The sequence below is a fragment of the Anabas testudineus genome, chromosome 2 (genome assembly GCF_900324465.2).
Source record: "Anabas testudineus chromosome 2, fAnaTes1.2, whole genome shotgun sequence".
Taxonomy (NCBI): Eukaryota; Metazoa; Chordata; class Actinopteri; order Anabantiformes; family Anabantidae; genus Anabas; species Anabas testudineus.
The window spans coordinates 25,876,763-25,892,632 of NC_046611.1; the positions used below are offsets into that span (position 1 = coordinate 25,876,763).

The 15,870-nt window shown below is 41.6% G+C and overlaps 2 protein-coding genes across 2 annotated transcripts; one reads left to right on the top strand and one right to left on the bottom strand.

Annotated features, from left to right (window-relative positions):
- The first annotated feature begins 5,720 nt into the window (after positions 1 to 5,720).
- On the top strand, positions 5,721 to 12,704 carry hgd (homogentisate 1,2-dioxygenase). The gene is made up of 14 exons (XM_026363689.1): positions 5,721 to 5,870; positions 7,000 to 7,071; positions 7,262 to 7,350; positions 7,444 to 7,549; positions 7,635 to 7,694; positions 7,794 to 7,885; positions 8,023 to 8,057; positions 8,188 to 8,267; positions 8,554 to 8,653; positions 9,542 to 9,666; positions 11,359 to 11,463; positions 11,618 to 11,744; positions 12,136 to 12,317; positions 12,453 to 12,704. Exons 1-14 carry the CDS (start codon positions 5,856 to 5,858, stop codon positions 12,594 to 12,596), a joined length of 1,332 nt encoding a protein of 443 aa, XP_026219474.1. The 5' UTR covers positions 5,721 to 5,855; the 3' UTR covers positions 12,597 to 12,704.
- Positions 12,705 to 13,045: 341 nt separating this feature from the next.
- Positions 13,046 to 15,512, bottom strand: ndufb4 (NADH:ubiquinone oxidoreductase subunit B4). The gene is made up of 3 exons (XM_026363690.1): positions 15,298 to 15,512; positions 14,342 to 14,485; positions 13,046 to 13,202 (listed from the first exon to the last, which is right to left on the bottom strand). The coding sequence occupies exons 1-3, from the start codon at positions 15,472 to 15,474 to the stop codon at positions 13,140 to 13,142; spliced, it is 384 nt and encodes a 127-aa protein (XP_026219475.1). The 5' UTR covers positions 15,475 to 15,512; the 3' UTR covers positions 13,046 to 13,139.
- Positions 15,513 to 15,870: the final 358 nt, after the last annotated feature.

Sequence of the window (15,870 nt, forward strand, 5' to 3'; positions counted from 1 at the left end):
ATAGGCATCCTCACTCCCTGTCCACACACTTCAGAGGGAGGGGTGAATAGTATAACTGGCACACCCGCCTGCCCTTTGGTTCCCTACATAAGGAAAACGCCACCAGATCTCCAATACCATTTTGCTTCCTGCCAAACATCCAGCTGCTGTCATTTTGGTTCTGTCCGGGAAACTAATTCTATTTGTGATGAGGTGTCTGATGTGTTGCTGGGGTGGGTCCAGAGACTGTGTGACAGAATATCCTACATGCAGACATTTGTGACTCAGTATGCCTCATTACCTGCTCACGGGTCATTTTATGGTAACGACAGCATGTCACCACATAGCTGATCTCTGGAGGGTAACAGGTTGCAGAAGTGAATACAAAGATATAGAACAATGCATATGTATTCACAACTCAGTGTTTTCTTTTTTTGAACTGACAGCTGCAATTGCTTGGTTTTTGGATGTGTGCATTGCTTGAATACCATATTATTGCAGTGACTGTAGCATATAGGATGACATCACCACTTCCACTCCAATGCCAATGTGGGCTTTGAATGCACATACTACACCTTCATGATCATTAGAAATAATATCAAACAAATCGTTTATCTGTCCATCCGCTATTTATATTTACAGTTTCACACTATCATTATTATGATTATTTTTTGCAAATGAATAAAATTGCTATTTTTATTACTGTAAACTTAGTAACCTATAATAGCAAAGACATCGTTTAATAAAAAACTGATATCTGTTTGTGTCCAGACTCCCAATTCAGTTCTATTACAGCCCCTTCGGCAGCAACGACACGTCCAAGACTCTGGGTAATTCTGTACATGTTTGTCACACCTGGATTTAGGCACTTTATCCCATTCTTCCCAACTGATCCTCAGATCAGACGAGAAGATGCGAAGCATCTGAGAACTGCCATCTTCAGCTCTCTCCAGGGATATTCTAGGAGGATTAAATCTGGGCTTTGGTTGGGCCACTCAAGGACAGCCAGATACTTGTCCTAGAGCCACTCCAGTATTGTCTTGGCTCGATGCTTCAGGTCAACTCTTGTCTCATTCTCAGGTCACATGCAATCTGGAGCAGGTTTTTCTTCAAGGATTTCTCCATATTTGGCTCCATTCAGCCTTCAGTCCCCTATTACCTGTCTCCCTGAATATTTTCTCTCATACTCGGTCAGTTCTTACATTTAACCACTCTACTATTAAGGGTCTGATTGCTGGAGTGCTGCTGAGATGATCATCCTTCTGCCAGGTTCTCCCATCTCCACAGAGGACATTAGCAGATTGACTGTGGGGTTCTCGATCACCTCTGTGACCAAGGTCCTCCCTGTCCAGTTGCTCAGTTTGGCCAGGTGGCCGTCTGCTGTCCTTCTGGTGGGTCCAAACTTGTGTCTGCAGAGAGTTACTTAGATAAACACGTTTTCACTGTGCCATTATTGGTCATCGATGGGCAGTTTTATCCACTTAAAATGAAATCAACAACACAATACAAAGGGCTCTTTCTAAAGTATACTGAAATCAGTTTAAGAAACCGAGATGAGATATAAGCTTAGCTACAACAAATGCCACAAATGATTCTGCTAGCATAATATTCAAAACAGGAATATCTGCTCACAAGCCCGTTAGCTTTAGGTTTACATCATTTTGTCATGTTTGGTTATATGGAATAATAAAGTAAATGATCACGATAACGCTTTATTTAAACAGTTATTTTTCATCTGTGAATGACATGTAGAAAAACACATCAACTAGTAAATGCAGTTTTAGCTCATGCTATCTATGTCTCTGACACTACAGCAGCCTCATCTACATTCTGCTCTTTTGAACATACCAAGTCATATCTCATCATACATCATGGATTTTATCCATCTACTTATGTCCACTCCAAATATCCTTGACTCTACTATTTTGTATCTTTCTCTCAGTCTTCCTTTCTTATGTGCTATTTTCCACTTTCGTCTCCGTCACACTGCTCTTGCCTCTTGATGCTCATACACCTTTCACCTTGTTGTCTTTAATCCTCCACTTGTGTCTCTGCTATGGTGCATTACATTATGTTTTCCCTTCATCAACCTGACTGTTTGTGGCTATTTTCATGTCTTGTTTTGCTTAATAACTCATCTCTGGCTATGCAGAAAGAAACAAGCTGCTATTCACATGTGCACTATATGCTGTGCGCACACACACGTACACAACAATAGACAAAAATGCATACTAAATACCTGCAATGCAAAGACAAGCACATGTAACACATAAACATAGGCCACAAACCGATGCGCAACAAAATCCTTTTGACATCAATAATTGGTAAATCCTCTGATTAACTTGTAAGAATTGTCCTTAGAGTGCTTAAGTAATTGTGTTTGTGTGTGTCCTTTTTTATTGCATGCGCCCCCCTCTCTTTAAAGCACATCTTTATAACCAAGCAATTCCAAAGCAATTTTCTCTGTGGGAGGAGAGTGTAATTTTCTATTCTGTGACACTGTGATGTGTAAGAAACTGGGAGCCAGCGCTAAAAGGCGTCTGTAGTGTGTGTCTTGGTGTGGGTGTGAGCTGCTTTAATGGCCAACGCGGGGCGGGTGGCGGTGGTGGTGAGCTGGTGCATGTCAGGAAGGCCATCATTTAATGACTCCCAAATAGTGCCCTCCTCGTTAGAGCTATCGTCCTGGAAACACAAGGATGTGAACCAGGAGAGTGCCACACGCTGCAACAGTCTTTTATCTTCATATTAAACCATTTGCATAACATTAGCGCAATAGATAGGACTCAGGAGATACTCAACCTACTCAGGGAGAGACAGAGAGAGTAGGCACAGGAGACACAGAGAGGGTATACTACATGTCCTTGCAAATCTAATCAGCGTTAAATGGAGCTGTCAGACACGCGCGTATCTGTGTGTGTATGTGTGCTACTGGATGGCTCGTGTCAGGAGTCATTTAACATTAAGCTGCAATAGTGTGTAACAGGACTATAATTACAAAATACAAGAATCAGAGCTATTTCTTGTTAGATGTGACATCCAAATACGTCCGTTACCTATCAGTGATACACAGGATCCGGCCAGATGGTAACAATTTACATGTCATGTGCTCGTATGTCCTTCACAAAGTTAAGTTTTTATATTTGTGTTTTTTCCCTCCAAAGTCATTGAGCAAATCACGCCCAGTCGTAGCAGCTCTACACAATACATACTGTAGAAGTAGGCAATTAGAACAAATTGCATCACACCATTTTTTAAATTGCTGATGTGGTTTGCGATGATGGCGGAGTTTTGTGAGATATCAGAGGAATAACAAAAGGCACAGTTTTATGTTTTGTGTAGATTCAGCACCTGTCTATACTGTATAATGTGCTGTTTGGCTTTGCTTTGCATCTAAAATAATATATCTGACTGCCTTATTTTCCTCTGCTCAAAGAATAAAGAGACTACGAAAGAATCTCATTAATGTAGTGAAACAGGAGCAGGAATGTGTGTAAGCACACACTAATTAGTTGTTGCTAGTCGCTACTGCCTGATTAATTTAATCAAAAGTACACTTGATCTATATATAACAACTGTTATGAATGTACTGTGTGCCGTTTTGGCAGATACAATGAACTGCTTACATGTGACTCTTTGAAACTCCCTTAATGAATTCTGGATTATACCATATGTATGGTACAACAGAGGATGTGCTGGAAACATCAACACTGAGCTGTTGAACTATAATACTTATAAAAGAAGTGCTGCTCATTTATAAAATCCTCTTCTCAGGACCTAGTGAGCATAATTATACTGTCATCTTTCTTACATGTTTAGGTCATGTTTATGATTGTTATTGGTGCATACCCAACTTTCACCTGCTGTGACTAGAAATACCTGTGTGGGTGTGCTGGCAATTTAAAGATATAATTCACCCAAATATAACAATATAGAAAAAACAACACACATCTGTGTTCTGTATGTTTGTGGTGCTCATCAAAACGTGCTGCAACAATTGTCGACATAGGTCTGAATAGTCCATAACAACACTGCGTGAGTTTTCCAATTAGTTCATGTTCTTTTATTCAGCAGTAATGACAGAATGACTCTCTTGACCATCCTGCTTAAATACGTTTTGATGTGGGCTTTCAGTGACCTTTAAAGGTCAAACTGTGGAATAAAGGGGCCAAAAATATATAACATCTGTTGCAAGTATATGTGAAAGGGCACTTGCCACAAATGGCTATGGGTGTTTGTGATCACACCGCACAATGGGTTTGTGTGTGAAAAGAGAGATTGCCTGTTTATGCATATGGGGATAGACTGTGCCAGGTGAGTGTACCGTTTACCATCAAGCTATTGAGTTCAGCAGGCATCTAATAACAAAGCATTTATGGCCCACTTACTCATGCATAGATATAACTGTCAGTAGCAACAACAGTCTCCTCTCTCCCGTCTCCAGCTATTCCCGCCTCTCCTAAAACACACAGACACCACCCGGATTGGACCAAAATACTCTAGAATTCTATCATCAGACTAGAGGATGAAATTAAAATCGCTCATTTTCTTTCTCCGTACAAGGAGCAGATCAATTTCCGGAGACTGGGACGTGATATTTTCCTGCCATTGGGCTTTCTCGTCTTTGGCACAGCACCCTGACTGCCTGCCAGCGGGGGGCCCGGGCCTGACTGCACGCCTCGCCGGAGAACAGTTACTTCTGCCGCGGCGAGTTTATTTGCGCCTCGCTATGAGAATTGCCATCATTTACCCTTCCCCAACACCTCCCTAAAAGAAAAGAAATAGACAACAGGGGAAGCGAGGCAAGGATGCGAAAGGCGAAATTGATTCTTTTTGATACATGCTGCATGGGAGACATTAGGTCCCCCTCGTTTGACCTCCATTTCAAGAAATGAACTGAATACATTTTGCGTAAAGTAATGTATGGGCCTTTTGAAGGCCTTTGCTGTCGTATCATATCAGGAATGAATTGCTCGCTGCAGCGTGCACAGGTTATCCGGTGTATTAGGCTGGTTTAAGACAAGTCAATTAATTATGCAGCTGGGATGATAACTCACTTTACATAAACCAGTAACTCAGCGTGTGTTAAGCAAGACAAAATTAAGGACAACTTGATGAACCGGTGGAGCATTAAATACACAGTAATAGTGGCCCCAGCGTTCAGGTTGGTGGCTCTTTGAATCCAGTGCTGTGGAAAGGTTCAACTTTGTATTCAGCCTGTGTAAAAGCACGGGGCATGAGCTTATAGACTACTGGATAGATTTTAGTCCATATGTTTGTTTTGCAGGACGTGAGGATGTGCATGGCACCACTGTTTGCACAAGCAGTCCCATATAAGGTCACCGCAGTCTGACCAGGATTTCAAGTCACTTTCATAGATTAATATTGGTCCTGTCACCATAATGTGTAGCTACCCATAACTTAATACATGCAGCTTGTCTTGATTGTAACCCAAACATGCATGGGATGTTTTTCTTAGAAGACTATAATGAGTGTTTGTTAACCCAGTATCAACCTCTCTTCATGAGGTCTAAATATCATTTCGGGACTACAGCTGCCTAGCTCTGCTGTATTTGTTACCTGTATGCTGCGCTCAGAAGTTGTTTGTCTTGGCAGTGACACTGATCCTTGTTTGCGCACATTTCCACCATCCAACCCGTCCTTTCCCCTTTTGCTTAAGACCCCTGCTATTGCGTCACAAAGCCAGTCCAGGCCTAATTAAAACCATATCGGGAAAGAGTATAAATCCAACCCCTTTTCCTCTCAGCCCACACCAGCACGCACAAGTCCTGCACAGGGTTTTGGTCCAAAGGCATGCATTAGGAGCAGACACGGGTAGCTGAAAGTTAATTTGTAACCCCCTTTGAACAGAACGCACCATGGCTGGACTCAAGGTAAGACGGCACAGGCTGTTTAAAAACTTTTCTAATGTTGGAAATCTATCAGTGCTTAGAGCGGGCATCTGACAAACCCCTGAAGTTTCAGAACAGTCTGAGAGCCGTGGAATGCAAATGCATGTTGTAATTATAATACAATATAATAATACAGTATTATTGTGTTACTTGAGTTGCTAATGTATATTGTGCACAAGGATTCCGCAAAGTTAAATCGCGCATCGAGCCGTCACTAACCACAGAAGCCGAGCGGCTGACTGAAGGGCGGCGGTGCCTCCAGCCAATCAGTGGGCTCCGTTCAGCAGCTGCCCAGATGCGCTCTGTCTGAGATGCTTTGTAGCTTTGTAGAGCAAAATCACTTCAGTGGGCGATTTATCGCTTTTATAAACCATGGAAACCGTGTACATTTATATATTCCCATCCAAACCAAGTTCCTCCAAACGTCGTCCAGCAGCTTAATGCTTTTCCAGCTTTTCACTCAACAGCCAATGATCAAGTGTGGTTCAAGCTTTATCTGTGACACCAGTTGACCTCTAGGCTCAGCAGCTGTATCTAAAGGTCACAGCAGTGGGTACAAGTGCAGTCTCAGGGGTTTTGTTTCAAAATATTGTAAGAATGGACTTGATTCATGACCGGTTTGACGTGAGCTTTGACCTTTACTGGCGTTTTTCACTCGTCATGAAAAGACAAGCTGAACGAAGCCCGTTTTGCATAACACTGCGGTCTTTACGCACGACCTTCATGAACGCGCACACATGGAAAGCATCAGTTCCTGTGTTTGTTCGCTTTTCGCAGACTAACAGTGACTCAGCAACATTTCATTACATTGTGCGAAGTTCATGTTTTTCAGTTGCAGGATGACAGTGGAGGGATGAGCCTATTAGAATCGAAATATTGATTAAGTGCTGTGGGTTTTTAACATAATAACACAATATAATCAATGATTGGTGGTAAATTTGACATAACAGCATTTTGTTTAATCACAGATCTAATGTGAATCAATATGACAATAATTAACTAAAAGTCAAAACCTTAACGACAAGCCCTCACATTTAGTTTTAACCAGCTTGGACACATTTGTGCTGCGCTTTTCTACATATTTTACTTTACGTTTGTCTGTTTGTTCCAGTACATGAGTGGTTTTGGAAATGAGTTCTCGTCTGAAGACCCTCGCTGCCCAGGAGCTTTGCCTGAGGGACAGGTAGGATATTCACACCGACCAAAAGCTCCATGTTCCACAGGAAATATAAAATCCGATTGTCAGAAGGTCCACCTTAATGAATCAGCTTGCTTTGTTATCATGTGCCTATTTGAAAGAACCTGTCAGAGTTTCTTCAGACCTGCTGATCCTGCACTTCCACAACATAACACTTCTACTTATGTCTCTACAGAACACCCCTCAGGTCTGTCCCTACGGCCTCTATGCTGAGCAACTCTCTGGATCTGCTTTCACCTGCCCGCGCCCAGCCAATAAAAGGAGGTATCAATCTCAGCCTGAAGCTTAAATCAGCTCAGGTAAATCAAATGGATGCTTGGTGTCATAAAAACGTATTGGTCCTTTTTCTTTTTTCAGCTGGTTGTATCGCATCCTGCCCTCTGTCAAACATAAGCCTTTTACCCTCGTACCATGTGGGAATCTAACAGAGAACTGGAATGAAGTGGAGCCTGACCCTAACCAGGTACATCAAGGCCCAGTAGGAAGAGATCCTGCTTTGCACCAGTTTAATGGAGGTGCATTTTGTGACTTTGATGTTTCTTTCACAGCTGCGATGGCTGCCATTCACCGTTCCCAAATCCACAGAGAAGAAAGTGGACTTTGTGGCTGTGAGTTTACCTCACTTACTTCACATTGTTTTTTTGTTTTTCATGACACATTTTCAGGTGATTGATTTGGGATCTCGTCTTTCTGTTTGCATGTTGCAGGGTCTACATACCATCTGTGGTGCCGGGGACACCAAATCCCGCAACGGTATTGCCATCCATGTGTACACCTGCAACAGCTCCATGATTGACAGGTGAGTCTGTGTGTATGTTTTTGCAGACGATTCCCATAAAAGATATATTTTCACCTATCAATATGCAAACAGAAAAAAAAGAGCCTGTGATTACACTATGATGATCATTAGAGCTCATCCATTTTTCCTTGTTCCAGGTGCTTCAACAACTCCGATGGAGACTTTCTGATTGGTGAGGAAAGGAGATGTTGATGTTTTCACTGTCATCTATCACAAGAAACAATGGCAGCTCAATCCTCAGTCCTTTTTCTCCTTCAATTTTCCTTTTCATTGTTGTTCTGCTTGTCTGTTTGTCTCTCTAGTCCCCCAGCAGGGAGAGATCTTGATCACCACAGAGTTTGGGAAGATGAAGGTCGAGCCGAATGAGATCTGTGTCATCCAGGTAAGCTCTATGTTTTTAATCTCCACTGCAGTTTTCATTGAAATCTACCACTATGTCTGCCCCCAGAGCCCCCTAACCATATTTTAAAAGACATAGTTTGGTGCTTTTCAAAAGTGACCTTACAAATAAAGAACAATGTAAAGAAGTGTGTGTTGGGATATTGGTATTGTAGTTAGACACATTAGTCCAGGAACCTGTGTGTCTCTTCAGCTTTGGTACATCCCACACTGAGACATATCAGCAGTACATTTCCTGTAACCACCACTTGTCATGTGTTTTTCTCCAGCAAGGGATGCGCTTCAGTGTTGATGTGTTTGGAGAAACCAGAGGTTATATACTGGAGGTGTATGGATCCCATTTTGAACTTCCTGACCTGGGGCCCATAGGTGTGTGTCTGTATGTATTTGTAAATATAAATATGTGTAATTTATGTTCATCCTTCCTTGAATATGAAGGGATGAAAAGTATCTATCTATCTAAGGATAGATTGCAATAATAGTGTTATTACTAGTAGTAATAACTAGCACTTAATAGTGACTATTAAGTGCCTTGAGATGACGTCTGTTGTGATTTGGCGCTATACAAATAAAATGTAATCGAATCGAATCGAATAGTGGCAATATAACATGGGCATTCGTGACTTTAGAGAGCACCTGACTTTTTTCTAGCCGTGGAATTTGGTACACATATTCCTGTTTCCCTCAGGATCAATTATTATCACATTGGTGATCTCCACGAGTTTTCATTTAGCACCATCATCAATTCAAAATGTAATTTGTCCAAAGCTTCAGTTTATCATATACAGGCAGCACTAATTATTATCAACATTAGTCGCACTTTGCATTTAGTGTTAATTAACAACAGTGAGCACACCAATATGCTAAACTGGTAAATGAACCTGGTGAACATGATAAGCATTAAACCTCCCATCAGCATGACAGCGTCGTCATTGTGAGCATGTTAGCGTGCTGATGTCTTCGTAGTAATACAGCAAGACATCATCTCCTTGTTGCCTCATTCGCTCTTCCATACGTAACAGACCATCAGTAGTTTACTTATTAGAGAGTAGTAAATTAACACTTAGCTTCAACTCATCATCTAACTCGTCATTTCTCCTTCTATAAAATGCAGCTGTTCATTGTAGATGTTTGACTCCTTACATTACGCTGCATGATGTCTGATTTTCGACAGAACCATAGTCTTAAATGTAACTGTGTTGATTTTTTGTTTTGTTTCTGGGCAGATGTGTAATATTAGGTGCATTTGTTTTGCAGGAGCCAACGGTCTTGCCAACCCCAGAGATTTCTTGTGTCCAGTTGCTTGGTATGAGGATCGCAAAGTGGCCACGGGTTACACCATCATCAACAAATACCAAGGAAAACTCTTCGCCTGCCAACAGGTGTTCTTCTGTGGCATTTCAGATTGGGTTCAGCATGCTCACACATGTATGACAGGAGCACACGCGTATGACATACTTGCCCTATTACCCTATTTAGGTTTGTTTTTGCTTCAGTAAACACCATCAAACCGCAACAATGACTAACAGGAAACTGTCCAAGTGAAGCATATAATCCATTAGTAGCTCCTGCCGATTGAATTGCCATCCCTGATGATTTAATATTGAAGCGTTAGCTGTTCCATTCAGCAGGTTTTTCCGCCTCGACTCCCTTATGAGTCTTAATCACTCATAATTACTTAAGGCATTCTGGAGTTACAGACAGTGTACCTGTGAAGCTTTGCTTTGTAGGAAAAACCTTTCACAAGTTAAGCATTAATTTCACCATATTTCACTCAGGGAATGATCCTCCCCCTCCCGAAATGTCCTGTTGGGTGCATAATTGGATCGACACATAATGTCTGACAGGAGGTTTTTTACTGAGACAGGGAGGAGGTGGGAGGAGAGGTTTGTCAGCGGTGGGTGTTGGGGGGTTGTAACCGTGGAAACCATGTCAAACCACACTGTTATTATTCATCGTAGGAAGTACACAAGGGTGAGATACTGTCTTTTTTGTAACAAAACAAACACTTTTCATTGCTCTTGCTGCCTGTGCGTGAGTCTCTGCCTCCTGTTATGTGCTGGGGGTTAGAGAAGGAGGCCGCAGGCTGCACCTGACACTCTTTTATACCGGATTCCACTCATTGCAGAGCCCGGAGGTTGAGGCGGGCGGTAAGAAAATAAGGTGGGGGACGCGGGCCTCATCTCCAGGAAGATGCTGCTGCTCTTGTCTGGTCCTGCTGTTTCGTTCCCCTGCAGAGCGCTGAAATTGCTCAAATTAACTTATTATTTGCTTGACTGGGCCAATATGTTTGTGTTTTGTGTGCAACTGCTTGCTCTCCTCCATTTTTCCCTTCATTTTATCAAATGTATTAGAGTTGCCACAGATGAATGTCCAAAATAATACTTGCACTGGGTTCCACCAAGTGCCTTTTTTTGTACAGCAACTACTGTGAACTACTACAATGTTGTTTTTGGTGTTTATTTGTTATGAAATGAGTGTAAATTTACATATACACAAGTCTGTGCACGCATATCTGCCTATTAGCAGTACGTGTGTACGTGAGCGTGCGTATAAGGAGCGAGGAGGTCAGTCAGGAGGCAGCTCGAGTTGTAATGAACTATATTGATTTTAGAGCTGCTGTTGAATGTCTTTTTCGCAGTGACATTATCAGAACAGAGAAACTATATAAAATTGCTGTGGTTTTAACAATCAAGATAAAGAAATATCTCTGCACCCACTGTTACTGCTGCTCCCTCCCCCCATAACTGCAATACTGCGAGCGCCAAAATGCTCAAAGTTTGGGAAAGTTTGATTTTGAAGCCAATTACCCCATAATACCTGGAGCCTCGTATCACAAAGAACAGGGGAATGAAAGAGAAAAAAGAATGAAAAGAAGCACACCCTCTTTCACAATCAACCCTTTTCATTATGACCATTTTTTTTCTCTATGTCAAGAAGTACTCTATCTGGGAATTTAAGATTACAAAGACATTATTCATTGTTCGTTTTTCCCTGTAAAAAGCTCAATTTAAAGTCTTTTGTGTTTGTTGCTTGGGTAGACTCGTCTTATTTGTTTTGTTCTCTGCACGTAGGATTTTTCTCCATTCAATGTGGTTGCCTGGCACGGGAACTACACACCTTACAAATACAACCTGAAGAACTTCATGGTTATCAACTGTGTGGCCTTCGATCATGCGGTGAGAGTCATGCTTAAGGATACAGACACGTTCACTATATTTTTTAACATATGTAGACCATATTTCATTAGCAATTTATGCCATTTAAGTGAAATGACCCCCCCCCCCCCCCCCCCAATACTTGTTCACATATTCCGTTATGATCTCTCTACAGGATCCATCTATCTTTACTGTGTTGACTGCCAAAACCACTCGACCAGGTGTAGCCATTGCTGATTTTGTCATCTTTCCCCCACGTTGGGGAGTGGCCGATCACACCTTCCGTCCACCGTATTATCACCGTAAGATCATCATAACACACATAGCTGGCTTCAGTTCTAAAGTGGGATTTTTCAGCAGAATAGGAGAAGACTTTAGAAAGCAGAAACTGTGAATTGTGAATACTAGGTTGTTCTGACATGACTGAATATAATCCTAGTTTGAAAGAGTGTGGTGTTAATTCTAGTTTGCCAAAGAATGAAACAAGCCAACCAGAGGCCAACACATTCATTTACACAGCCAGTATCAAGACAGGAGGTGACAACAATCCACCTGCTGTAGAATCCTTCAACTGAAGCCCCAGCCCAGAACCTTTTGTCTGTTTTCACCACAGATCTTTAAGGCCATCTACTGGAAGTCAGTGTTACAAATTTGTATAGATTGTGTTACAGCTCCTCCTGTTTGTAACTTCAGGGAACTGCATGAGTGAATTCATGGGTTTGATCCATGGCCACTATGAGGCCAAAGAAGAAGGTTTCCAGCCAGGAGGGGCCAGTCTCCACAGCATTATGACCCCACATGGACCGGACGCCGACTGCTTTGAAAAGAACACCACTGCTGAGCTCAAACCTGAGAGGGTGGCTGAAGGAACCATGGTAAAAAAAATATTTATATAAAGTCTGAGAGTCAACTAGAGAAGCAAGATTAAAAAGCCACCAAAAAAACGTATATTTCACTTGACAGAAGCATCATCAGTGATAATGTCTCTTAAACCTTCTGCTTTCCTTCAGGCTTTCATGTTTGAGTCATCCTTCAGTATGGCTGTGACCAAATGGGGTTTGCAAACATGTCAGAAGCTTGACAAGAGCTACTACCAGTGCTGGGAACCTCTCTGCAGTCACTTTAACCCCAACTGGAAGCCCAGCAAAAAGTAGAAAGATTCGCAAGAAATCTGACACAAATATAGTTACATTCCTAATTTCACTTTATAAAATGCACCTACCACATCATGCACAATAAAGGCAAAGTTTCTCAGTGCAAAACACTCATTTCATGATTTAACAAGTGGTCTGTTTTGATCAGTAGCTTACCTTAACCCAGTGGACTAAATCATCTCGAAATTCTGCCTGGAAAGGAGATAAACACATCCTGAACAAATGTTTCCCGTCCTCACATTGCATTAGAAAGTGTGAAGACACACACACACTTTACTTTCACTGTGCATGTTTCATCATTCTGGTCAAGATTTCAGCTGCTCTTATTGTCAGCTACTACATTTTCACACTATCTGCTGGTTATTATGCTGCTGTAATACTTGCATGTGCATTACCCTGGTCTGTGGTTCTGTGGTCAAACTTTTGCCTCAAAATTTAAAGTCACACAATTTGTTTTTGACAATATAATTTTATTTGATTAATAATAATTACACAACGTGACATCATCACTTGAACATACAGAAGGTCTTTACACATCTGAGCTCAATATGATAAACTGAACTTGCGCTCGAGGGTTCCAGCCTTAATCTTCTCCTCCTTCCTATCCTATAAGAAAGATGACAAACAGATGATGAGTTGGTACAGTTTCCATGGCAACAGTCTTATCACCCTCACCCTCTTCACCTTGCAGACATTTTCTCAAATGCATGTTTTATGAGTGAGCGTTTTATGATTTTCAAGCAGTTTTCTTCCCTCCCAGTGGAGAGAGGAAGAGATGAACATGATATCCCAGCGGTGACAATTGCACCAAATTCTTACTGGAATTTCTATTGCCAAGGATTTAGAGGGTGAATCTCCATGACAATGGGGATAAAATTGAAAGCAGGCTGCATTTTGAATGAAGCATTCAATTCTAATGTAAATGGAACAGTGACAAGAAAGTAAACCAGCTCATCTGTGAATCTACAAGAAAATAAATAACACTAATCCTCAACTTAAACGCTTTTCACATCACATATTACACGTTTCACATTTTTAAAAATGTTTCTAATGCTATGGCAACTTAGTTTATGTTACAGGTTGGGTTTAAGATTAGAAACACCTCATATTAATATGCACTCATGTATGACTTCACCACCCACTGTGACCTCAATAATAAACATAGTAGAATCATCACCTTTCCGATAGTTTGACCAAAAACTGAGAAATAATGTAACAGCTGAAATCATGATAGAAATGCTGTGCTGAAGTGCGTTAGATTGTAGAGGTGTACCTAATTAAGTGGTCAGTGAGTGTAGATGCAATGAAAAGGTAGTAGTGAGTATAAGAAATAAAACACAAACACCTCCAACACAATAGGAGACCTTAAGAAAAGGACAGCAAATAGATTTTAAAAAAAGGTTTCCAGCCAGGAGGGGCCAGTGTTCACAGCATTATGACCCCACATGGACTGGATGCCGACTGCGTTGAAAAGAACAACGCTGCCTGCCTGCCTTCCTTCCTTCAGCCACTTGAGAGGGTGGCTGAAGGAACCATGGTAAGAAATTATATAAAGTATAAAGTTTAGTCTCCTAAACAGTCAAGTATATTTGGTTGTCTCTGTAAAGACATTAACAGATGGCACAGTCTCTGTAGAGCATAGATAAGTGAAAAATGTATTGGTGTAGTTATTAGGCCAGATGTTTAAGGAGAGACAGGTAAGTTGTGTGATTCATTTATCAGTGTAATGCCCTGTCTGTACATACCCTGTCTGTCTTGAAGATGAAGTAGAGGGTAAAGAGTGGAACAACTCCAAACATGGCACCCAACAGAGATGTCTTGAATGAGGGCCTGAAGTGTGAGTAGGGGTTGGCGCGTGCAAACACCCAGCGTGTCAGGGCAGGGTCTTCCTGTTTGTGGAAGAAATGTTTAAACAGAAACATCTAAACAGAAATGTCAGTTGTGTAAACTCTGTGTAAACTCAATAGGTTATGTACAATACCAAAACAACAAGTCAGCAGTGCTTCCTATTTATTTGATTATATGCATATAGCCTAAAATCACAACCTTGTTTCAGAGAGTCATGTCATGTTTTATTGGGATACTTTAACAGGACAGAGCCATTGTTAACTTTAGGTAACACCAATACTTCTCCCACTATGATAATCAAGTATGTGTGACATGTTTAACGGTTTCACACTAGGTTTAACAGTTTCATCTATCATCTACGCTTATTTCAAGTATAACTGTAACACTTAACTTACAGAGCGATTGATGTTGTTCATAATGTAGACTAGTGCGATGTAACGTTAGCATTGGCGTGTGCTAAATTACTGCACGAAGAAAACATATTAAACTTATTTCCATGAACGGAGCATTTAATAGTATTTAGTTTAACGAAAAAAAGCTTGACCGGGCTACCAAGATTTATCCCAAGAAATATAACGTGTGCAGTTTTCAACCAAATATCCTTGTTAGCGTTATGGCTTAGTTAGCTAACATCTGCCACAAATCAGGTCGCTGCAGATAACATGAACAACATGTTAGCCCAGATCAGTTCTATCCATGTTCTGTTAAAACGCAAACAAATAAATATGAGCTTTGTATAGTAAGTTGGACCTTTGTGATTGTTGCGTGCACTGACACGCTATCGTTAGTATCATAAGAAGTAGCCTGAGCCCACCTCAAGGGTGACATTGCTAGCTAGCAACTAGCTACTTACAATGAGCTCTTTTCTGTGCGGGTTATTGAGTTGCGTCAGATACTGTCGCTTCAAATTGGCTCGTATTCCAGCCCGCTGTTCTTCAATACGCCTCTGCTCCGGAGAAAGGTTGAAATATTCATTTGGATCCAATGTTTTTGGCCGACTGGCCAAGGGCGCTTCTTGATAATCCGCCATGATTGTTTGATGACGGACAACTGAGCTAACGTGAACTCCTGAAATCTCGCGTTGAGTGACCAAACGGTCACCATAGCGACAAATGAAACGATCTCGTTGAACGTGTCAAACAATGAGCGGAAATAGGAAAAACGCAGAGAAAGAGGATGAGACAGTTTCCAACGACGGCGAGGACGACTTTAAATATGAAGAAGTACCTCTAGAGGACGAATGGAGTTTATCAGAAGGGGAGGAAGACTTGGAGGCGACGGTGAAAGCTATCAAACACCGAGCAGAGGACAGAGCTCGGGCCCACGCAGCCATCGGCGCAGAGCAGCGTCAAACCGTGGAGGAGTTTCTACGCAACTTTCTGTACCAGGAGGGCATGACCGAAACACTGCACTGTTTCCAGGCTGA

What these genes read in the sequence shown, in the direction of transcription:
- hgd (XM_026363689.1), top strand. An exon ending in CGATGGAGACTTTCTGATTG is followed by an intron (nt 8,058 to 8,187) that starts GTGAGGAAAGGA and finishes TTGTCTCTCTAG; the next exon opens with TCCCCCAGCAGGGAGAGATC. An exon ending in CCGTCCACCGTATTATCACC is followed by an intron (nt 11,745 to 12,135) that starts GTAAGATCATCA and finishes TTGTAACTTCAG; the next exon opens with GGAACTGCATGAGTGAATTC.
- ndufb4 (XM_026363690.1), bottom strand. Translation starts at nt 15,474, where the DNA reads ATGGCGGATTATCAAGAAGCGCCCTTGGCCAGTCGGCCAAAAACATTG. An exon ending in CGCACAGAAAAGAGCTCATT is followed by an intron (nt 14,486 to 15,297) that starts GTAAGTAGCTAG and finishes TTCCACAAACAG; the next exon opens with GAAGACCCTGCCCTGACACG. An exon ending in TCATCTTCAAGACAGACAGG is followed by an intron (nt 13,203 to 14,341) that starts GTATGTACAGAC and finishes TCTTTCTTATAG; the next exon opens with GATAGGAAGGAGGAGAAGAT.